The sequence below is a fragment of the Mauremys reevesii genome, linkage group 1 (genome assembly GCF_016161935.1).
Source record: "Mauremys reevesii isolate NIE-2019 linkage group 1, ASM1616193v1, whole genome shotgun sequence".
In the NCBI taxonomy this organism is placed as follows: Eukaryota; Metazoa; Chordata; order Testudines; family Geoemydidae; genus Mauremys; species Mauremys reevesii.
In genome coordinates, this window is record NC_052623.1 from 338,775,576 (window position 1) to 338,800,809 (window position 25,234).

The 25,234-nt window shown below is 40.5% G+C and overlaps 1 protein-coding gene across 7 annotated transcripts in view; it reads left to right on the forward strand.

Annotated features, from left to right (window-relative positions):
• CD36 (CD36 molecule) overlaps positions 1–25,234 on the forward strand; it is a 70,959-nt gene that overhangs the window by 44,559 nt on the left and 1,166 nt on the right. For all 7 annotated transcript variants that reach the window (XM_039521597.1, XM_039521664.1, XM_039521727.1 and 4 more), the window contains 11 exons: positions 4,078–4,238; positions 5,776–5,920; positions 7,694–7,873; positions 9,373–9,464; positions 11,011–11,057; positions 13,479–13,548; positions 16,337–16,524; positions 17,360–17,478; positions 20,125–20,198; positions 23,161–23,215; positions 24,275–24,434. In XM_039521597.1, the coding sequence (XP_039377531.1) occupies positions 4,078–4,238; positions 5,776–5,920; positions 7,694–7,873; positions 9,373–9,464; positions 11,011–11,057; positions 13,479–13,548; positions 16,337–16,524; positions 17,360–17,478; positions 20,125–20,198; positions 23,161–23,215; positions 24,275–24,434 (1,291 nt within the window). The remainder of the gene's footprint in view (positions 1–4,077; positions 4,239–5,775; positions 5,921–7,693; positions 7,874–9,372; positions 9,465–11,010; positions 11,058–13,478; positions 13,549–16,336; positions 16,525–17,359; positions 17,479–20,124; positions 20,199–23,160; positions 23,216–24,274; positions 24,435–25,234) is intronic.

Here is a 25,234-nt window from a genome sequence, read left to right on the forward strand (position 1 = left end):
ATATATATATACTTGTATTGAAAGCTTTTGCAAGAAAAAATAATCATTTCCCGACGTCCTCTATATGAAATTATCTGGGCTCTGAGTTACTACAGAGACTTCTTTCCCGGGTGTCTGGCTGGTAGGTCTTGCCCACATGCTCAGGGTCTAACTGATCACCAGATTTGGGGTTGGGAAGGAATTTTCCCGTGGGTCAAATTGGCAGAGACCCTGTTTTTTTCTTTTTTGGGATGTGTGTGTATGTGTGTGGGTTTTTTTGCCTTTCTCTGCAGCATGGGGCACAGGTCACTTGCAGGTTTAAACTTGTGTAAATGGTGGACTGTCTGTAACTTGAAGTCTTTAAATCATGATTTGAGGACTTCAGTAACTCAGCCAGAGGTTATGGGTCTATTACAGGAATGGGTGGGTGAGGTTCTGTGGCCTGCAATGTGCAGGAGGTCAAACTAGATGATCATGATGGTCCCTTCTGAATTTATCTCAGTCTGTGGAGTCTCATCCATTTATCATGAACAGCAATCAAGCATTTGGAAAGCATATTGTGGGTTGCACTTGATTTCCCAATATCCTAATTTGAGCTGACAAATATGAGAGAGAGCAGAAACTATTGAGGCTACAGCCAAAGCATGGAGTCCCTGTCTGACATTTCATTGTAAAGACCGGCCAAGAAAACAAGACAATGCAGCATGTGGTGAGCTGCTCTCTGTGATCTGCAAAGTCCCCAGCCATGCTCTCCAGCCCCAGTTCTGAGAGGGTGTGAATGTAAAGGACAATCCCAGATTTCATTTAAAAAAAAGGCTCTAGCCCTTTTCTTGCAAAGGCTCCTTTGAAAATAGAAACTGATGTCCAGCCCTAGAGATTAACGTTTTCTGCTTTGGTAACTCCCCTTTCCCCTCTAGCCAGACAGGGCTGGATTTTCAGACCTACTGAAACCTGGCACCATGTGTTCTTGGAGGGAGAACAGACCAGTTAGTGGTTTTGGGATGCAGTGCTTAGGAGGCTCTGACTTCACTGCCAAAAGAGGTGGGGTATTATCATAGGACAACGAATGCGCGTTAGCTCTCCTGCTGTAAAATGCTAGTGGAGATTAGGCGCCTATGGTTTTACCATAAGGTTAACTAGGCAATGACAACCACAGGTGCACGTCTAGTGTTGCATTCACTGAGCTACATCATGATAAAAACTACAGGTGCTTTAGCTCCACTAGGATTTTACAGCAGGAGAGCTAATGTGCATTCATTATCCTGCGGTCAAAAACATGCCTTTTTTGGCAGTGACGATATAGCCACAGCCTGCCTTTTAGGGGACTAGAACCTCTGCCAGCTATCGCTTAGCTGGAGGCTGCGGCGAAGTCAGTGTGGGCTCCTGGATAAGGCCTAATAGCATGAGAACTAGCTTGGCATTGTGTAGTAAACATGGGGCTGAAAGCAAGGGACTCCTGCATTCCAATGCCAGCTCTGACACAGTCTCTTTACACAAAAATTAGACTATGTTAACTATCCTGTATAATGAGAGTAGTACGACCTTCCTATTGGATGTAGTTATACTGGTACAGGCACCATTATATTGGTATAACTATACTAGTATAATGATCACAGCCCTCTCTGAAATTGTTATACTAGTACAAGAACTGTGCATAGACCAGGCCTTAGTCAAGACACTTAACCTTTCTGCCATTGTCTCCCCTTCTGCAAAGTTGGCATGGTACCTACCTCCTGGGAGACGGGGAGGGCCAGTGTGGTGATTCAGCACTAAATGTTTGTAAACCATTGTGCTACCAGTTCCACAAATGAAAAGAATGGCAGGTATATATGGGGTCAGGACTGAATCCTCACAGGTGAATCACCTCCAGTCCGAGAGGATGATGAATACAGGCAGAGGGATTTGTACAGCACTTACATGAACTCCCTTCTCCTGGTCATATGGGGAACTCGATGTGAACAGCATAGCCAGGATTCCCCACTTCCTCCCCTGCCCAAGAATATGAAGACAATTATTAACCTTAAGGTGCTCATCCTCTGAGAAACCCTTGGGAACTGGTGTTCTATTGAAATCTCAGGGCCCTCGGGTGCCTATGCACCGGCCTGCCTCTCCTGCAAATGGCCTCATAATTTAAGGTCGTTCTTTCCCCTGGATTAATATACTGCTGTGCCAACATCCCTGGCCATCTGGGGCTTACACAATATTAAAGGCTCCGTTTTCTTTTTTGTTTGTTTGTTTGTTTGTTTTTGCTGACTCAGACTCTCCGTGCAAGTGTACAATCTGAAAAGTTAGATCTGTTGCTGCTGCATTTCTGTTCCCTCTCACACAAATATCTGTGCACATAAATTACTGCTGAGATTCAAACAGCAGGCCCAGGCTTTTAAACTATCACCAGTGTATTTATGAATCAGAGTGTCAGAGTACAAACGGCTGTATTTACACAAAGCAGTTATTTTAAGCAACATATTTATGTAGCGCTCTCTAAGCGCTTTCTTTATGCAGGTCTGTTTTGTGCTGGGCAAGTTCAAAATGGCAAAATTGTGATGCAAAGAAAATCTGGAGAATTTTAACCCAAAAGCCCCTTCTTTATTCACAACACTCTGATGCCAGCATTTTAGTTTTTACTGCTATTGTGGGTACTGCAAATTAATTAATTAATATTGCACAGGACTGGTACTCAGTAGAGCTGTGTGAAATATTTTTGACAAATAGTTTATTTGTCAAAAAATCCAGTTTTTGTTTGGCAAAAATAAAAGAGGAGGGCACAAAAATTGAAAAAGTTAAAACATTTCATTTTGGTACTTTCAAAATACAGTAAAATGTTTTGCCTTCTCATTTCTAAACAATGTTTCCTTTTGAAATTTAGCTAGACTTAATTTAAAAAAAGAAAAAGTTAAAAATTACCCCAAACCAAAATGTTTCATTTCAGGAAAATTAAATATTCCATTCAAACTGGATTTTTTTTTCACTTTTTGTTTCAGCAAGAAAAAACAAGGAAAAAATCAATTTTGGGTTAAACCAAAATAATTTTTTTGTTGCTTATTTTTTGGTTCGGTGGCCAAATTGAAAATTCAGTCAGCTCTTTGCTAAGTAGTTTTGCCTTCTCTATATGCAAAATAATTTACTGAGTATCTAAAGCTTGATTCCTTCACTGAACAATAGGCACAGGTAAAGATTTTCTTAAACAACACGCTAAGCATAGTTTAGTCATATTTTAAACTTTCTTGTCCAGAATACTCAAATGATGTGGTATTGGAACCTAAGCCAACTCCCATTAAAGTCAATGGTAAGGTTCCCATTGACTTCACTGGAAGTTCTATCAGGTTCTTGATGACTTACATCAGTGGTCAGATTGTATCCTCATGTACATCTGACTCCATAGTCTAGCCAGACCACTGGTTTTAAAGACTCATCAGAAATGATTGCCACAAGCCACTCGTTTGCAGACACTTTATTATCACTTGTTGCTAGATTTGGGTTTTTTTTCCCCCCATCTGTTTAACAAAATGTTAAACTGCCTATCTTAGGCTATGTCTACACTGCAATTAAACGCCCATGGCTGGCCTGTGTCAGCTGACTCATGCTTGCAGGGCTTGGGCTAAGGGGTTGTTTATTTGCAGAGTAGACGTTCAAGTACAGACTGGAGCCAGGGTTCTGGGACCCTGGGAGAGGGAGGGGCCCAGAGCTTGGGCTCCAGTCCAAGCCCCCACATCTACATTGCAATTAAAAAGCCCCTTAACCTGAGCCCCTTAGCACAAGTCACCTGACATGGGCCATCCATTGGTGTTTAGTTGCAGTGTAGACATACCCTTAGGTACCCATCACTATTGTATTTGAGTGCCTCACAATCTTACATTTTACTTCACAATGCCTCTGTGACTTAGTACTGTTCTCCCCATTTTACAGCTGGGGACCAGAAACACAGAGAGTGGTAAGTGACTTACCCAAGGTCATAAGGAAGTTTGAGGCAGAGTAGGGAGAGTGGGGTTCAATACCCATGTCCTAGGCTACTGCCCTAACATCATTCCTCTCTATCCTGGAGTGCTCAGAGCAACAATTTTGCTGTGGTTAATTTTAGTTTTGCTGTTGTGCTTACAGGAAGATGTCATCGAAAATGGTACAATAGCTTATGAAAACTGGGTTGTGCCAGGGAGTGCTGTTTACAGGCAGTTTTGGTTCTATGATGTGCAAAATCCACAGGAAGTGATGAACAATGGATCACGGCCAATACTCAAACAAATTGGACCTTACACATACAGGTAGGCAAACCCTTTCAAAATATGTTATATGTCGTATTAGGAGTATTTTAAAAGTTACTGAAAGCTCTTCTGAATGATACACTGTCCATGAGAAAGAGCTACAGACATAACAGGTATGCCTTAAAATCTGCACATGTAACACCGACAGATCCTCGTTTATTTCTCTCCTGGTTTGTGAATCTTTAGGGGGTCCCATTTCCAAGCTTTTCTCTGCAACCATCAGGGCTAAATGCTTTCTTTAAAAAAAAAAAAAAAAAAAAAACCACTAGGATTCTCACAGCTTCATATGACTCCGGGAGACAATTCTTTAAGAAAAGCATCAATTATGCTGAGAATCACAATAAAATTGAGAAAGTTGGCAACGCTGTTGCATCTGTAGCTAAACTGTTGGCCCTGAAGGTTCACAAGTACTGTTAATGTAGTCTGCAAAACTCAAACCACCGAAATGTTTATTTTCCCAAGTTTGTTTACCAAGGCCCAGATTCAGCAGCTCATCTCTATTCAGGAAAGCATGTAATTAACTTTAGTAGGGTGACCGGATGTCCCGATTTTATAGGGACAGTCCTGATTTTGGGGGCTTTTTCTTATATAGGCTCCTATTACCCCCCATCCCCATCCTGATTTTTCACACTTGCCCTCTAATCACCCTAAACTTTACTCATGTTGTTATGTCCAATTCACTCCAGGCGACAGGCCTCTTCCACTTCAGTGTCTTCTGGGGACACAATCTCTCACTTTCTAACATAATGGCCTAGGAAAACAAATCATAATAGCTTCTACTGACCTCCCTGAACACATGAGAGAGGCTCATCCTTTCAGAGAACCTGAACAATGTATGATATGATGAACTCCGACTAATTCAGATCAAAACTTGAAGAGCTGCGTAATAATATTTGTTGCCATCCAGATAGTGTATATGTATGTGTGTGTGGCTGGGGACTATATAATCATGCATTGAAGAAATTACTGAAGAGGCAAAAATATTTCACAAGAAACATAGTATTTTCACAGATACTCTTGGAATTCTAAGGCTGTATAACAGTGCAACTGGGGTGTCTGAATGCAGCACATGGAGGTATACCTGAGCTAGCTTAAATCTAGCTAGCACAGCTACCAATAGCAGTGAAGCTAGTACAGCATCGGCTTCAGTGAGAGCAGTACAAGCCCACCTGGGACCATGGGTGCTTACTCAGGCTGCTAGTCTACAACGAAGCCTGTGCTGCCATGGCTTCCCTACTATTGGTACCCGAGCTACCAAGATTAAAGACAACATTGGTATATCTACACATGCTGCCATCACACCTCTGACCGTGGTGCAGATGTTCCCAAAAAGGGACAAATTTACAGTCTTTTCCCTGCCACAGTTAGAGCTGGTTGGAAAATGGTGCAAATTTTTCTTGAGAAAGTTTTGAAATTCCTCAGGAAAACTTTCCAGCAATGTTTCAAACAAGAGAAACCAGCTCTAGTCATGCCCAGTGAGCCATATGGCTCGAAAATCAATGTTAAACTATGCTTGGCTTTTTTTTTGTATTTTAAGGATGCGATATTTACCCAAAGAAAATATCACTCAACATCCTGACTACACCGTGTCCTATATGCTGCCAAATGTTGCTCGCTTCGAGCCTGATATGTCAGTTGGGTCCGAAAACGACACCTTTACATGCATCAATCTCGCTGTTGTTGTAAGTAAAGAAAGGAAACAATAATATCCCAGCTTGGGTACTGAAGGATTAAGGGCAAGAGGAGAGAAGTTATAGCTAATAACAAAACTGCAGGGTGGGCGCCATTGTCCTAAAACACAGGGGGCTTGATTCTTTGCACCACTCTGGCAGTGTAAAAGCAGCTTGAAAGTGGGAATATATTGCATGTAATTTAAGGCTCCTTTACACTCTTGATGTACCGTGCTTAGTGTAAATGCAAATCAGGCCCAGGGACCAATTAGTGTTAACAAAACACAAAGCCAGCAGCAAAACCTTTCAGGTGGGATTTATGCACATAGGGCAAGAGGAGTTTATTGGCCAGTTTTAATGTGAAATTAAAATGATTATCTTGGAGACTGGAGTTCCCTCTATCCACGATGCAGTGCAAGCAGTGCATTGTGGGTTTTACACACTGTTCTGGCAGTCTCCTAAACCCTGCTCTGGAGGGACGGGCTGGAACAAATCCCATGCTCATTCTATACTTGGCCTCCCTACTATAATGGCTAACAATGGTGCCAATTAGTGCCAATGGGGTACTGTCCCCTTAGCCATCCAGTCCTGTTGAGATCACAGTCTGTTTAAGAAAAAACACTTTGCCCAAGAAGCCTGGGACCTGATCCGTAGAGGGGTACTACACTTGTTTTTGTCTGCCTGAATTATTTGTGTATTTTCATATAATTAGAACATTTGGTTTTGACTGACACTATAAAATGCATATTCTTATTGGCTCTTGACTTTGTTGCTGAATTATCTTGAGTTAAGACTAATATTTTGCAGTATTATCTTGTGTCTCCAGATTTTAAGCAGAACTGCTTTAAAACTGATGCTATGAAACAGCCCCTTATTAAAACAACTACCATTTATTAATTATTATTACAAACACTAGTACGCTCGATGCTGTGCAATACAGAGAGGAAGAATCTGGAGTTGAATGATAGTCCTGTAGTTAACGCACTGAACTGGGACTCTCAAGGTGTGGGTTTAATTTCCAATTTTTCCACAGACTGTCTATGTGACCTGTGCTTGATTTCTCTGTGCTTCAGTTCTCCATCTGTACAATGAGAATAACAACACTCTGTTTTCCCCACCCTTTGTCTATCTTGTCTATGCAAACTACGAGGGACTCTCTCGCTATGTCATTAGGCCTTCATGCTGTTTGGCACCTTGAGGAACTACTGTAATTATAATGCTAGTAACAGCATGGTTACATTTTGCATTTGAAAATGTTTGAATTTCAATGCTTATTGACCAAAAGGAGACAATATTAGTGTGTGTGTGACAAATTTGTGTTTTTTTTAAAAACATCTCTAATTCTAAATTAGATAAACACAGCTCCTTTCGCTCGAGAGCATCCAAGTGCTTTAGCAATGTTAATCAAGGCTAATATTTTCGAACCTGTATGCACAAAGTTAAGCACCTAAATTCATCTCAAGGCCCTAATTCCACAAAGCGTATGCTAACTTGAAAGCTCTGCCCAGTCCTGGACCATCTGTGCACCCGTCCCACCTGCTTTCTTGCAGTGTGGGATCGGTGACCCTAACAGCTTGCTCTGATGCCTCATGTCTTAATTTGCGCTCTGGTTAGGCTGCACAGAGGGCTAGGGAAGGCCTTTCTCCCCTTACTCCATTTCACAGCCTTATTAGTCCCAGCTAAGTCTGTCCCCCAGTACATATATAAATAATAATAACGAATACATCTTCTTTGGCACTGAATGTGTCTACCAGATCATACTAACTGTTGTTATTATTATTGCAGGCCGCACCTGCCATGTATCAAAACTCTTTTGTACAGATATTGCTAAATACATGGATCAAGTCATCTAAATCGCTCATGCTACAAACCAGAAGTGTGAAAGAAATTCTTTGGGGCTACGAAGACCCATTCTTAAAGAAAGTAATATTTCCTGTGGAGCGAACAATTGGTGTCTTCTACCCTGTAAGTAAAATCTGTGAGGAGAAACACCTGTAGAGAACGTTCTGTGGAAAGAGACTTGGACAACCTGACAGTGGCAGTTTAGGGAGATAGCACCTATGGGTAAGTCTGCACTGCCTTTTAAAACCTGCGGCTGTGAATCTCAGAGCTTGGGTCCATAAAATCTAAGCTTGGGGGGCTTGTGCTAGGGTGCAAAAATGTGTAGATGTTCGGGCTTGACCTGGAGCTCAGGTTCTGACACCCAGGAGGGGGCGTGGGTTTCAGAGCCCATGCTACAGCCAGAGTCACAACGTCTATGCTGCTGTTTTCATCACCATAGTGCGATCCCAATTCAGTAGACCTTTCCTCTGAGATGCGTTGCCGGGGGTTTTAAAACGCAGTGTAGACATGCCCTAATATTTTCCCCTGTTCACAGATATCGGCATTCTCTCATGGGAAGCAAAAAGAGGAAAGAAATGGCCATAATCAATGGAAGTGACTGGAGAGCATCAACCCCATTCCATATGATCCTGATCCCGCAAAAATATCCCCACGTGTGGACCCTGCTTCTTTACAGAGTCCCACTGGAGTCACAGGGGCTCTGTGCAAGAGTCCACGTGTGTGTGGACTCTGTTTCAGGAATGGAGCCTATAATGATGATGGTTTGGAAGTGGGGGCAGAGAGCTTCTCAGTGGCATTCTTGTACCTGATAAAATCAGCAGAATGTGCTCTCTTCTGTTTGTTACAGTGTGGCACAGTCATGGGTGGGAGAGGACGGGCAGCGAGGCAGAGTGGCATAGGTCAAAACCATCCAAACATTTCAAGGATAAGTGTGTAGGTGGCTGGAGTTGGAGAAAGTGTCCTGTCGCTAGAATCCCTTTGGGAATTACTATGTATTTGTCTGCTCCTCTACTATGAGGCAACAGAGAGAAAGATAGATACCCAGCCAGCATGTACAGCAGACAGCAACATTTGTACTAGCTGGCTGGGCTGGCACCCACAGATATGAGAAGAGATCCACCTTCCTAGTCTTTCCTCTAGCACTTAGTTGGTTGGAATCTTTCCCAGCTGCTGCTTAGATAAGAAGAAATACTTTATACCGTCTCTCCACACTAGTGCACCTATGCACTGGGGGCAGGATCTGACCCTTCTGGTCCTGATTTAGCAAAGCACTCAATTCAGGTGCTTAAACTGAGGCAAGTTAAGTCCCCATGGAGCTATTTGTGTATATCAAGTTTAGCACACACTTAAGTGTTTTCCTGAATCAGGTTCTTAGTTTCTGTTTGCTATTAGCATTAACAAATAGGTGATTCCATTCATCAAAATCTCCATCCCAACCGTAACTCCAAAATGTATGAGGACAAAAACCCACACCTGATGTTTGCATGGTGAGGAAGAGAATAAGAACCATAAAGTCCATAGAGAATAAGAACATAAAGGACAATTATTCATATATGATCTTGCTAAAAGTCCCAGGAGCAGTAAAACTAAACTGTTGTTCCCTGTTCTTGTGTCTTTTGCAGTATAATGGCACATCTGATGGACTGTACAGAGTCTTTAATGGGAAAGATGACATAAGGAAAACTGCAATAATTCAATCCTATAAAAACAAAAGGTACCACAAGTATTGTTTATAAGAGAAATATGCATATTTTCTATGCATGACTCTATACAAGACATTACAGCCTGATTCGGAGCCCATTGTAGTCAATTGAAAAACTCATTTATTTCAGTGAATGCTGGATTAGGTCTAGGATCAGCAAAACCATAGTCTCTCTTTTAGCCCACCATGGGTCCATTATGGCCTTGAATTTCAGGGAGTTATGGATAGTGTAATCTAACGAGTGGCTGCTGTTTTCCCTTGCAAGTGATTAGATCCCTTTAATCCCCTTTGCCACTGGTTTCACAGGATATGATTGAATACAGTTTGGCCCAATAAAAATACCAAAAGAAATTGCCACTGTTTTCTATTCTTGCACCTTTTTCAATGCCTTGAACTAGTGATTATTTTATTGTGGAGCCATTAAAGTTAGAAAGTCATAGCAATACCAGACCAGACAGTGATAACCATCCATTACAATATAAAACAAACCTGGTAAAGGAAATTTGGGGTGGGGGCAGATTGACTTCTCCAGACCAGGCAATTCACAATTAATTATAACTATTGTGAATTCTGTCCATGTCCATACATCTAAATATTGCTCTAATGTAGTGTCACAAGAGACATTTCTGAGAAGGTACAGGGATTTTGTATCTAACAGCAATCTTTATTATTCCTTTATCCCCAAAACAATATGATCTGTCAGGCCTTCTCACAGGGAGTTACAAGAAGAACAACCAGTGGAAGGATTGTTCAGGGTGTGTGGAAATTCAGAGATTTTCCGTTCCATTTGTTTTCATAGATATTGTTTATATTTTTCATCTAGAACATTTGGTTTTGGTAGTGAATACTTATGCAGCACATGTTTAAGTCCATATATTCCATCTCACCTGATCTCTGTTTAAGACAAGGCTCTATATGCTACCAAATATCTTACCAGTGTTAGGAAACAGAGGGATTCATATGTAAATGTAAATAAAATAAGCATATATATAAAAATACTGTTGAAACTTTTGGACCTACACTTCAAAAGACTTCAACTTCATTAAATTGGGATTCTTATTTCCATAAGTGGCCATTGAGCCTTTTGTGCTTTTCTTTTTAACCAGGAAATCTCATCAGATTTCTTCATGATGTTTCCCTATTTGCAAAGATCAAAATGTGCACATTGCAGCTTAGATTACATTGATTTCTGATGAAAGGAAACAGCATGCAAAGGAAGAACAAATTCAGAGCCCTTCTCTCCTTACGCTTACATCATTAATAGTTACAGTAAAGTCAGTGGAGCTATAATGGTGTAACTGAGGAGTTTCGGGCCCAAAACCTCTATGAGAAGAGCAAGTGAAGTGATTCTGAAAATCAAAACAACAGCCCCCTGCATCAAGGAGGGGACTTCTCTGTATTGAAAGCATCCCTGTTCAGTTACATAGACCCTGCTTCAGCAGTGAGTGATTGCAGCTACACAGCAGGGCTATGTAGCTAATTGGGTAATGAAATAGATTACATTAAACAATACATGGTATGTGGCATGACCAGGAACTGTTTTTATTTTTCATTAAAGCAATCTTTCCCTCTGGGCTGACCACTGTGACATGGTCAATGGAACAGGTGAGCCTACTCTCTCTCTTCCTCTGTTCATAAGAGAATTCCAGTCTTAGTGAAAGCACCATGGGCCACAGAAAAGATTCCAGCCGTCTTTTCCCTTTTAATTGTGTGCACAGTGTAATGCAGCGGAGATTTCTTTTTGTGTAATATCTGAATACAATCTGGGTCCTAAAATGCTACAAAGAGTTAAGTAATGTGCTCATGGAAAAACTACACTAGAGAAAGTGTTGTACTGCAGATGCTGCAATCTGGTGAGCCTGGGCTTGTGGAAGCCATAAAGAAGGCTGTTGCAATAGTAAAAGTGTTAAAGGCATGGACAGTAGCGGCAAATGGGAGTCTGAGCAAAGACAGGTAACAGACGATACAGCGTTACATTGGAGGATATGTGTAATGTTTCTCTCTTTGAAGCACTTAGATGAAGGAAGTTCAGATGAAAACACAAATTCATTTGGTCAAAACAAGTAGCAAGGGTGGACACGGGGGTGTCAAAATGCATGTACAGTTGTGTTACCATTGTCATTGTAAAAGCAATAGCTAAGATTAAAGATAGACCAAGATGACCAAAAGGGAGAAGATAGATAGGAAGGAGCAGAGGGCCAAGAAATTAATCCCGTGGGACTCCACGCTCGCAATAATACAAGCGGACACAACAAACTTGGAACAGTTTATCTTGCATGTTGTGTGTACCTGCAGTTCTCTTCCCAATAGGTCTTAAGCCAGAGAGTGTGAAAACAAGCAGGTTTATTTGTACTATACAGTGCTAGCTAGTATAGAGCATTCTCTTTACAGTAAAGCACACATAAGTGATTCAGATATAACACCTTACTAGTGCTTAAGTTTCTTTTGAAGGCTGAGTCAGGAAGGATTGATTTTTTATTGCAGTCTGTGCTAGTGATTATTTGTTAAGCAGTATTCTTAGCTCCTAGAACTTTTTTCCATCTCTTTCGTCATTGACTTGAACCTTTCTCCCATTCTCTGCCTTTATTTTGCTCTTCCTTCCTTGCCATGGTGAAACCAGGCTTGCAGACTGTAGACTATATGCATTCTCTGGTAAATGGATTCAGTGGCTCTCGTGAGGTAATGAAGTATAAACTCAGGTATTGTATCTGAGAGGATATGGATGGAGAATGAAGGAAAGTGTTTTGTAGCCAGAAATGGAGCTGAACCTATTGTGCCTGTTCTAATTCTTTTTCTTTGTCTCTCTTATGGTTGTTAATCTGTCCTCATCCTAGAAAGAAATGTAATTGTGGTAACAGGTTTAAAGAGGAAGGCTTGCTTGCATTAAATTGTCAAAAGACTCTATATTTGTCTTTTAAATTCCCAGTGCCCTAGCAAAAGAACAGAAGATTTTTAATAGTAAAATTAGCAGCCTCCAGAGATGACTACTAGTCACTGTGTAATCCAACTCAGTGTTTATTGGATATTCAGTTTGTTGTCACAACAAGCACTAGGTTCAACTAGGCCAACTGCAAATCAGAGTTCTGTATGGCAAGAATTCCTCCTTCTCTTGTGGAGCTGTTTTCCCTTACTAGATAAAATGAAGTGTTTAGATAACTAAATTAAACACCATAGGCAACATTCGCATCCAAGGATTTGAAAGTGAGTCAGGTTTTGCCAACCATTTCCTAGGCTGTTAGGATTTAGGAATAGCACACAGACATGTGGTTGGATGGAATCTAGGCTTGTATGAGAAAAGCCTCTGCTGCTAACAGAGGTCAAGTGATGGTCTGTAAGAGAGTTTCCTTGCTCCTGTCATCGAGGCTAAGGATGCAAAGATACCAGAGAAGCATTTAGAACTCTGTGATGGGTGCTGTATAAAACCTAAACAGAAGCGGTTACAGGAGACAGAGATTGAACTGGTTAGAGGTTTGTTACATCATCCTTCTGGGCAGGAGCCATCTTCAGTGGGATGGTGGAAGTGATATTAAGTCAATATGTAGTTAGAAACACAAGTTCGAAAGCCTAAGGATATGATGTTTATAAGCGCCAAGCATCCATAATTCCAATTGAGTCAACAGGATGTTCATCTCTGAAAATCAGTTCTCAAACCTAGCCACATAAATCCTGGAGCTGAATCTACAAGGCAGCAGGGAGTCACAATCAATACTTTTGTGTGCCCCGTATCTTCTATGGCACATACCCTCATATTTGTTAAAGATATTGCCTGCTTGCCACAGACTTTATATGCCAAATTTAAGATTAAAGGACTTATTAGGGACTTCAGAGGGGATTCCAAAATCAGGCTTATAATAGAAAACAAGACTTGGCCAATGCCTTGCATAAATCTTTGTGTGCACAGGCAGTAGATTTGTCTTTCTTTGTCAGAAATGTATAGAAAAGACCACAGCTGAATGTGGCATTATCAATGATCTCATGTCATAAAAGTGGAATTACATTCAAGCTCTTATTTTATTTCATCCATAGATGGTGCATCATTTCCTCCTTTTGTAAAGAAGGACAGGATCCTGCGCTTCTTTTCCTCCGATATTTGCAGGTAGGGCAAATGGAGAGATCCATATTGTGCACATATTCCTGTGTGTGCTCACCAAAAATCATGTTCTTTGAAAAACTATTTAAGACAGCTGCTGAAACTGCTCTGCTTGGTCTTGGGTCATTGAAGCAACTCAATAAACAAACCTTTGGTTTTAACCATGTGAATCTGCTGTGTTCACGATTGGCTACTTAAAGTCTGATTCTGCCACCCTTAGTTGTACTGAGTAATGAGTAGTTGCAATGCCTCTGAGTCTCTGATCCTTTGCACTGGTGTAATTCAGGATCATAGAACTACAGTGGTAGATGTGAGAGGAGACTCAGGCCCATTGAGTTCAAAGGGACTATTCAAACAAGTAGTACAAAGTATTAGGGTTGCAGAACTTGGCCTATAGGGTGCATTTACATGACAAGCAGCAGTGAGTCTCAGCGCCTGGGACTACAGACTTGGGCTTGCGATACAGTGCTAAAAATAGCAGTGTAGATACTTAGGCTCAGGCTGGAGCTCAGGCTCAGAAACCCACCACCCTCAGTGTCAGAGCCCAAGCTCCAGCTCAAAAGGTTTACACAGCTATTTTTAGCACCACAGCATGAGTCCTGTGAGCCTGTCTACAGACCCAAGCTCTGAGACTCACTGCCACAGGTTGCTGCTTGCTGTGTAGTCATACCCTAAGGGCACGTCTTCATTACCGGCTGGATCGGCAGGCAGCAATCGATCCAGCGGGGATCGATTTATCACGTCTAGTCTAGACACGATAAATCAACTCCCAAGCGCTCTCCCATCGACTCCTGTACTCCAGCTCGGCGAGAGGTGCAGGCAGAGTCGATGGGGGAGCGGCAGCAGTCAACTCACCACGATGAAGACACCACGGTAAGTCGATCTATGTACGTTGACTTCAGCTAAGTTATTCACATAGCTGAAGTTGCGTAACTTAGATCGATCCCCCCTCCCCAGTGTAGACCAGGGCTAATAATATAATTCACCCATGTGCATAGGGCTAGCACGAGGTATTTAAATATTATTTTGAGGGCTTATGTGGAGCTTAACTGATGCACCGGCCATCTGTACAGGTGTGTATTTCACCATTCATAGCCAAATACATCAAACTGCTGTCTCTCAGAATATGACATATATTACCCCAAATAAATAAATAATTAATAAAAAATTAATAAATCTCCTTGCATTTTTTCTTTTCAGTTTGTCTTTTCTGCTGTTGCCATACAATGTCCCTGAATGCTCCAGTGGGGTAGTTACAAACACTGCTCAATAGATTTAAAGGAAACGGAAGTTTAATTCTCCCAGGTGACACATTTGCAGGCTCAACTTTGATTTTCAGTGCCGGGAATGAGCTTTTTCTTCTTTAAAATGCATCATTTATTTTAAAGGTTGCATAAAAAAGGATTAAGGTTTATAAATCAAATTCTTATCATGGAGCAGCTTGGACCCCAAAACTGAAATCTGCCAATCACAGCAAAGGACTTTTCATGTACCTGGTGAAGAAGACAGAAACTGTTTCTTCATTCAGGCTGTTGGATGCAAATAAAAATATATGGAGATAGACCTAGCTCACAGAACTGGAAGGGGCCTTGAAAGGTTATTGAGTCCCACCCCCTGCCTTCATTAGCAGGACCAAATACTGTCCCTGACAATGTCCCCCTTAAATGGCTCCCTCAAGGATTGAACTCACAACACTTGGTGTAGTAGGCCAATGCTCAAACCACTGAGCTATCCCTCTCTCCTGGCCTTGTCTGTGTCTTTATTCTCAGATCAAGTAATCATAGTTGCTTCTTTCTAGTAGTACCATACAGGGTCTCCCTAAATTCTGACCTAGTCTCAGCAGTCAGAGAAGGCAATGGTTGACTTAATATAGGACACGGCAACATTCAGAACACTGCTTTCTTCTAATGGCTTGTCTACACTAGAATGTTTTGCTGCTTTAACTACACCAGTAACACCTTCCCCCACCCCCAAGTATGGATGCAGGTATATCAGTATAAAAGGGTTTATACCAGTATATCTTATTTCAGTTTGCCAAGTGAAGTAAGTTATACAAATATAAGGCACCTTTATATTGGTAGAGCTACGTCTACACTAGGGCTTATACTGGTATCACTATATCATTTAAAAAAATCACACCTCTGACGTAGTAATACCATTAGAACTTTTCTAGTATATAGCCAGGCAGAAACCACTCTGGAAGACTTAAAACATTCCACCACCGCAGACACTGTAGATCTGTGCCTAGGAAGGAGTTGTTTATACATTTACTCTTAACTGTATACTTTTGTCTATGTTTCTGTATTTTATATAATAGAATCATAGAACCATGGGGTTAGAAGAGACTGCAAAGGTCATCTAGTCTAACCCCCTGCCAAGAGGCAGGATATGTTGTAATCTAAGCCATCCAAGACAGCTGGCTATCTAGCCTCTTTCTGAAAACCTCCAGTGAAGGAGGTTCCATGACTTCCCTCAGCAGTTTGTTCCATTGTCCTATTGTTCTTACAGTTAGGAAGTTTTTCTTGAGATTTGTAAAGTCACCGCTGCCTGTGTCTCTTTTCTGGAAATGTCATGTACTCTTGTTCATTGTCTGGGCAGTTCCACAAACTGCTAATCCAGGGCGAAGGGAGCCTGGAATCATCCGAGCAGCTGCCAAGAGCACTTTATCATTTAAAAAACAAGAAAGGTAGGACGTCTCTATAATGTGTCGGACATGAATGTGTATTAGCAACCAAAGCACCTGTAAATACAATATAAACTAGAGGCAAATGAAACATTTCTCTTTTATATTCAGATCTATCTATGGCATATTTGACAGTGAGCAGACTGTGAAGGAAATCCCCCTGTATCGTTTCACAGTTCCTCGTGCAGCATTTGCATCTCCTCTTGAAACTCCAGAAAATAAATGCTTCTGCACAGAAACTGTTCTGTCAAAGAATTGCACATCATCTGGAGCCCTGGACATTAGCGCCTGCAAAGGAGGTAGAGTAGTAAAATGTCACTAATCCAAACAAGCCATTTGGCTTGGGAGAAAGGGTGGTTTTGTGGTTAAGGTTACTAGACTATGATTCAATAGACTTGGATTCAATTCCTGACTCTGCCACAGATTTCCTGTGTGACCCTAGGCAAATAATTTAATCTCTCTGAAACATTGATTCCTTAAACAGAGATTTGAATACTTCTTTACCTTCATGAGATGTTGTGAAGATAAATTTATGAATGCTTCAGAGATGCTCAGAGACTGTGGTGATGGAGCTATATATCTAGCTTTGATGGTACAAATGCAAGAAATAAAAATATGAGAGATGAATAAGGAAGAGAAAGAGCAATGGAAGTTTTAATACCATTTACACACTCAGAGCTAAATTATCCCTTGTCTCTGTGTGGGGAAGAATAAAAGGAGCTTCATCCACTGTATAAAAGCTTTGGATAGTCACAGTACCTGTGTCCGTGAGATCTCATATACATGATGTGATAACTATATGTGCATATATAGGATGAAAGCAGCAGGTGTTTAACTCAATGTAATTCCACTGGAGTAAATTTACAGCTGGGAATTTGGCCCATATGCTGTAATTGTAATAGCAATTAATTTTACTCATGCAAATTATCTACATGCCAATAGGATTGTAGACCCCATAGAATCTCTCTCTCTGCTTTAGGTTTAGTAAATCTTCCTACTGAATGTGTATATTTGTGTGCACATCATAGATATTTATTTATATATAAATAAATAAAATGTCCTCAGGTGAGGTACCAGATAAGAGAAACCAGACTAAGGCTTGACTTTCCAATTTTGCTTGTCTTTTTATAACAGGAAAACCAGTGTATATTACACTTCCCCATTTTCTGTATGCAAGTGAAGATGTGTCCGAGAATATTGAAGGATTGAGTGCAAATAAGGATGAACACGAGACCTTTTTAGACGTAGAGCCTGTAAGCCAACATTTATAGTATTTGTTTCTTGATGACCATGCACAGTATTGCTGTGCAGTGTAGTTATAATACTGATTAATTTCAGATATGATCAGAGAAGCCCATATTTTGGTGTTTGGGTTTTGCAGAACCCCATCAAATATTATTCTGACCTCCAAAGTTTGGTAGCTCACATACAAGTGTTAATTTTGACTCATCCCTATAGTTGTCAGATTGGAGTCAGTGTGGGTTGGCAAAATCTCAGTCAGGTTTTGGTTTTTACAAAATTATGCAGAGAGTCCAGTTTCTACAGATCATCAACATTCAGGGAGAATTGGCTCAAAGAGTCTGTTTTTGCACGCTCTCATTGAAAAAGGGATACTTGAAGACACTATAGGAATAAATGAAATTAAACTGCTCATGCTTTTTAAATACTTGCTACTTGACATTCTAAATTGCCAAATTGTCTTTCTTCCAGCCCAAAATACAAACATTTCTTCACAATACTGTTCAACTTCTCAATCTATATGAAACCAACTCAAATTATACCAACTTAAATTATAAACACATATGTAGAGCAGCCTAGGATCAGATGACCTCTTTTAGGCAAACATATGCCATATGTAACAACACATAGTATGACAGTTTGGTGACCACAATCTTTGCTATGAATTATTGTGTCAAATACGATAATTATCTTGCTCTGTGATCACTGTTCTATGTATGTATAATGTATAATGATGAAAGTGGCATCCATGTGGTCTTATAGTCATATGTCATACATTTGAGAATTTCATCCAGGGTGGGTGAAAAATCTGTTGGGGCCACATTTTCAACTGATGTAAATCAGTGTAATCCCATTGAAGTCAATGAGATTATTCTACTTTACACCAGCTAAAGATCTGGCCCAAGATTGTGTTTAAGCCAAAATTGTTATATTCCTCTCTAAATTATCCCATACAGAGCTCATCTATTTTTGCTGTGTTTTAAACATGTTTTGATTTTGTTGGTTTCATTAAGTAGTAAGTCTCATCTAAATTACAGTCACAGTTTAATTAAGTTGACCAAGTAATTGCAGTACAGCCTGTTCTGCCTTCCAAGTGAATGACTGTAACAATGAAGCCTCCCGTTTATCTGATTCCAGAGTGCATTTGATTGTCACACTTTCCAACTGTGATAAATTCCTAAATAAACATTGTTGTTGAACATCTGATTTTAATCAGCTTCAATTTTCCCTCCACTTAGGTCCTAGTCCCGCAAAGCATGTGCTTAACTTTAAGCAGGTGGAGCAGTCCCATTGAATTATTTCAATCCAGCTGTTCACATGCTTCAAATTAAACACTTTTTATACTGGATTGAAGCCTGGCTGAATCATTCAAAAAACAAGTTAAAGTGGGGAAAAACTGAACAAGTGATACCGAAATGTTTAACCTTTAAGATGAAGATTAAAATTAATCTATGTGTCTGAGAAAGTAGTTGTGAGTCTCAGTCATCTTGCTAAGGTACAGATGTCCACAAAAACGATCTCTGCAATTGGTATTAATTAGAAGTGGTCAAAAAATGGAAATTCCACCCCATGGAAAATCTGAGACTTCAAATGTTGGTTTGTTCTGAATCAGGCTTGAAAGTTGAAATCTTGGAATTTTTCACAGAACAAAATATCTAGAAATATTTGGGTTTGACCTTATAAATTATAACATAATGTAACATAACAAATATTAAAGTGCTGAAGTCTAAATGAAATATTTAGACTAGAGCTGGTTGGGAATTTTTTACAAAATGTTTTGTTGGTTGGGACTGAAACTTTTCATGGCAATGTATCCATTTCTCAGGTTCAGAATGGGATTTGTGGGGAGCAAGTGTGAGACTAGAGTAGTCAAAAGCACAGTGGTCAGTATACTCCCCTAGGATGAGGGAGACCCAGCTTTAAGTTCTTTATACAAATCAGGGATGTGAACTTGGGTCTCCCACATCCAGGGTGAGTGCCCAGACCACAGGTCTATCCTGGAGGCAAAGAGAGAGTCAGTCAGTCAGTCAGTCAGTCTCTCTCTCTCTCTCTCTCTCTCTCTCTCTCTCTCTCTCTCTCTCTCTCTCTCTCTCTCTCTCTCTCTCTCTCTCTCTCTCTCTCTCTCTCTCTCTCTCTCTCTCTCTCGGTTTTGGCAACAAAAGTTGAATGGTCTCATTTTTGTTTTGATGCGGAATGAGAGAAATTTAGAAAACTTCAATTTTCATGAAATGGAATTCTTGTTTTCTGGCCAGCCCTAGTTTTCACCTTATGGGAGTGAAACATTTTGTTTTTATTGAAACAAAACATTTCAATTATTTCCTGCCAAAAATTTTGATGAAATCCATGTATTCCTGCAAAGTATTTTGAATTAATCAAATCAGCATCTTCTGATGGAAAATGGCTCTAATATTAATTTGCAACCTTGCTAGTCATCTCAATAAAGACACAAGAACAGAATGGGCATGAAGAATGAAATGACCCTTTGACCCCTGAAAGTAATCCCAATGGTAAACAAGTTCATGAACAGTGTTAATTCAGATTTCTCTGATGTACCTGTTCCAGACTTAAGCTTGTAGTGGCCACCATCACAAGCATTACATTCATTGTGGTTGCTTTATTTGTTTTGCTTTATTTTGTGTTTTCTCCTTTTCTGGCTTTAGACCACTGGGTTTACATTACGATTTGCCAAAAAGCTGCAAATAAACTTACTGGTGAAGCCTGCACCAAAGATCGAGTAAGTGTTTTCTCTGTCTTTTGTTTCTAAAACACAGGTACAATGTTTTGTTTGTTAGCCCTTTTGCAAGTAGGGTGACTGGCTCTACAAAAATGCTTGGTAGAGTTTCAATAAATATAACCTAAATATTAAATATACATTTCCTAATGACTGCATTATGATAGTGTGTCTCAGTTCTGCAGTATGGCAGCTATGCGTTTATATTCCTAAACCAGCCCATTGAAGATTCCCAGCATTGGGGAAATCCTTGGATAGAGTAAAGGACTAAAGTTGTTCCTATACAGCTCACATCTCAGCAGTTGGCACAGGATACATGGCAAGGGTATCCTTAGACCCTAGTGATCTCTGCATGCTAGACCATCCCTTGGGAATTGGTGGGGGTAAGAGGAGACAAGGAGTAGTTGAGGACTTGAGCCCACAATATTGCTATTAATGAAAGCAGCAGTTAATACGTAATCTCAGTGGTCCCTGAGACTAAAGAAGAGGATTTACTTGGTGATTTCCCCTCCCTCCTGGGCTCTGAATTTAGTCATTGATCAAGCCCAAAGTGAATACGATTTCCTTTTATAATTATCATTTAATTATGTTACTGGAGACTTAGGGGTCTGTCCTGCAGGATGATACATACTTTGGCCCTGATCCTGCAAAAGCACTTAAACATGTATGTGCAAAACTTTCAGCATGTGAATAGTCCCAATTATTTCAGTGAGTTTACTCGGGTACTTAAAGTTAATCACATGCTTAAGTGTTTTGCTGGATTAAGGCCAGAGTGCCCTGCAACTTGCAAGATCAAGTCCCTAATTCTTTTCCTACACTTCAGTATTTGCTATCACCCAAAAGGGAGCTTTTTTAAATAAACTATGAGAACACTTTCTAACAAGCTTGTAAGTCCATTGCAATCAGAAATAAATGTAAATATAAAAGGTGTGAAATTTTGTAAATCAAATCTTAAATATTTTTCAATTTGTGAAATTTCAAAATGCCAGAAATGTCAGAAATGTCAGCCTGCTTTGCAGCTCATAAAAAGGCCAAATATTTGTGAATGTCATGAAATGTTCCATTTTGAATTGAAACAATTTGCTGATATTTAATTTTTTTTAAAAAGTCCTTCAGCTCCAACATTTACAAGTAAAAGTCAAATTTCAGATTTCTTGGGAATGCCTGGCATGCACTAGGGGCCTGATCCAATGCCCACTGAGGTCAATGGAAAAACTCTCATTGGCTACAGTGGACTTTGTATCAGGACTTAGAGTCATGTTATGAAACTACAAATAATAAATGGGATGAGAAGCAAAAGCAGAATTATATAGTATATGGAGATTGTGAATAATATGATCATTCCAAAACTAGTGCCAATGAAAAGATAACCGATACCGTACTGTGAGACTGTTGATGCAGCACATTACACAGGAGACACGCAGTGTGTTTTCTTCATTGTTTTATTTAACTTAATTTAAAACAAAAGTCATTCTGACTGAAAACTGTATGGAAAAAAATATATGCATGCACTAGTCTTGGAATGATCCTGTTATTGTGCATGCATATATAAAAATATTTGGGCGAGGTGACAAATGGCTTTCCCATTAGACAAAAATGTTTGATGCTTCAAGATGTTTTCTTATCTCGAAATATGATGAAAAACTGAAATCTCAAACATTTTTGCAAAACAAAAATCCAAAACATTTTTTCATTTGCGTCAACCAAAATGGTTTGCTTCAGTAATTTTGAAAAAAATTCATTTCAGTGTCAACCTTTTTTCCTTTTTCTTTACCTTTATTTTAAATTGAGTAAAATTTAGAAATAAGAAGTTATTTGAAATCTCTAAATGGAAACTTTCTGGTTCCATATTGTCAAAAGAGGATGTTTTGATAATCTTAGTACTTTTTTCTACCAATTTTTTTGAGTCAGCTGTTTTGTTGAATTTGTCACTGTTTAACAAATAGTTTCTCTTTCAACAAATCTGTATTTTTTGACAGAAATGATTTGTTGAAAAGTTCCCAATCGGTGCTAATAAATACACACACACACACACACACACACACACACACGTACTTAATATTTTGAAAGAGATTATTGGCTCCATTCATGGTCCCTATTTTAAGTATAAAGTATATTTTTCAAGCTAATAGACTTTCAAAATGGAAGAAACCTTTTAAGTCTATCGACTGTATGTACACATGCACAGTATCATAATTATTATTTATATGTGGTAGCACCTACAGGCCTCAATCAGGGATCAAAACCTTATTGCACACTAGATACTGTACATGCATTTAATTTAGAAGACAAAGAGCCACCTCCAACTCCACTAGAGATTGTAATCTAACTATATGATGAAAGGCAACAGACAGATTTGAAAAACAGGTTTGGGAAGGGCAAGGTAGAAGAGAAACAATTATGTAATAAACATATAGATGATCATACATACATTCTCTCTCTCGCTCTCTCATACCCAGAGTACTAGATGGAAGATGGTATGCATAATGTCTGTAGTCATAGGTGCTCACTCCATGGGGGCTGGAGCACATATGGAAAAAAAATAATGGGAGTTCAGCATCCACTAGCCGCAGCTGTTTAGCGGCTTGTGGGGAGGATTGGGAGAGGGCAGAGATCAGCAAATGGCAGGTGGGTGGGGCCTCAGGGAGGGGGAGGAATGGGACAGGAGGGGGCGGAGCAAAGGTAGAGTCTTGGGGGAAGAGTTGGAGTGGGGGCGAAGCACCCCCAGGAGAAAAATAAAAGTTGGTGCCTATGGCTGTAGTTACCCATATACTTTCTACATAGGAATGCGCTAGTTTGAATTTACTGGAGGTTTGCCACCTGAATACATACAAATTGTACTTCCTGTCAATTTCAGCAAAGAGGTAGAGTAGAGGGGGCTCTGAGAAATTGCTCAATGGAAATTGTGAATGTGCAGATAATGTGTTGTGGTTGTTTCAATGTTTTCTTTCAATATTTGTTGCAGGGCTTTATCAAAACTTACCAAATCCTATATCTTTCCTGTTCTTTGGCTGAATGAGGTTAGTATGTTTTCAGTCTATTAAATCATTCTAATTATTTCATCTTTATTAGAAATAATCTAGGAGATTTACCGAAAAAATAGTCCAGAGCCAAAATTTTCAGTCTTGTTGGCCTGAAATTAGGCATCTACGGCTAGAGCCATGAAAGCAGTTAGACACCTAATGTCCACCTTAGGTGCCCGAATCCAACAGGAGGGGTCACTGAGATCCTCAAAACCCTCACTCAGCTGCTGCTGCCTAACACTGTAAGCACCTAAAGTCCCTAGCTGCCTAAGCTTCTTCCAATGAGCATGAGCACGGCTGCCTCAGTCTATGGCCTCAGGTTCTTACCTCATACCTGAGCCTCAGCAGGTTCATCAGACTAGGTGTTAACCAACCTGTCTCGCCAGTGGGGCCCGATCCAGCAGGCCTTCTGAGTTCAAGCCTCCAGCTACACAAAACAGCTGGAGGAGGTTATGGTTAAGGCACTCGCCTGAGATGGGGAGACCCTTCTCCCCAAATCCCTTCTGCACATCAGGCAGAGAGAAGACTTGAACCCAAGTCTCCCACAGCCTGGATGAGCACTCTGATCCCTGGGCTAAAACTTGTTTGCAAGCCAAAAGTTAGGCTTATGCACTTTACTCCAGGAGAGAGTACACAGCTGAGAATCCCAGTCAGCGACAGGCTCCTCCCTCTCGCCTAGACTTCGGTGCCTAAGACCCTTAGGGGGAGGGTATTAAGAGCCACTCCTCTCCTTGGTATTTCCCATTGGCTAGCTCTGGCAGCTTCCTGCTCAGCAAGCTGACTTTTGCAGATCCCATTCTTAGGTATGTATCCCTCCATAGGCACTGTGTAGGGAGCCTGGACACCTAACTCAGGGGTGTGGATTCCACTGGGTGGCAGGGCAACAGTTAGGCACTGCAATGCTGAACATTGCAAGGTCCAAGTCCCTTTGTGGATATAGCCATTAGATCCATGTATATGATAACATTATATGCAATCGCGTGGTCTATAACATGTATATGTTCCATGAGAAAGGACTTGCATACTTCAGCTGTAAATGCTCTTGCACTGTTTCAGACGGCGATTATTGATGATGAGAAAGCAGCAATGTTCAGATCGAAAGTGATCTCTCCAATCAAGCTGCTGCACTTGCTGCAGGTGGTGCTGATCATAGTCGGTTGTGTGATATTCCTAGCATTTGCAATCTCCTATTGCATATGCAAATCAAATAAATTAAGTGAGTAGATCTCTGGCGATCTCTATGGGAGCTTCACTAGAATAATGACTTCAGTCTAGGATTGCCAATTTTGGTTGGATGGAGGTTTCATCACATGGCATAATCTTTAATGAAAGGTTAATCTTTAAATCCTGCCTGGAGACTCCAGGACAACCCTAGAGGATTGGCAACCGTACAGTTCCAGCCCCAAGAATTATTCTAAATTCCAATCAACCTCACCACTTATCCTTTCAGTTTCACTTCTGATTTTTCCTTTTGTAAAAGTCCAGCATTTTTCAGTTGACATTTACAAATTCTGTTCCTAGCCCTGTTCAACCAAGGTGCTATTGACAGATTGAAATTTGTGCAAGATAAGACTTTGGGAATTGGGTGACTCCAAGAGCGATGCCTTGTTTTCAATGAGTCAATGGGGCTTCTGTGACCTGAAAAAAACAAAACCATATGGGTTGTCCAGAGCCATTCCACAGATCAGAATGGCCTCCTTGGCTGTTCCACTGTCCATCTATATGGTAGAATGTCAGATGAAGCCACATAGTTACGGATCCACATGATCTCCTAGTAGCAAGTCCCTGCTGGAACCCCTAAACCTCCTGTGCACAGCAGTGCAGGCCCCCACTCTAAGCAGAGTGATCAGGATGCATGGATCTCTTCCATAGGGTTCCCAATTCTCCCTGATCACCATTCTGCATCCAAACCACACCAGTTTCTCTGGGTCTTGACCCTATGTAGCCATGGAGAATAGGATTCGACATGGTCCTATAATGCACAAAGAGGTACAGCAGAGTAATCCAAATAATGAC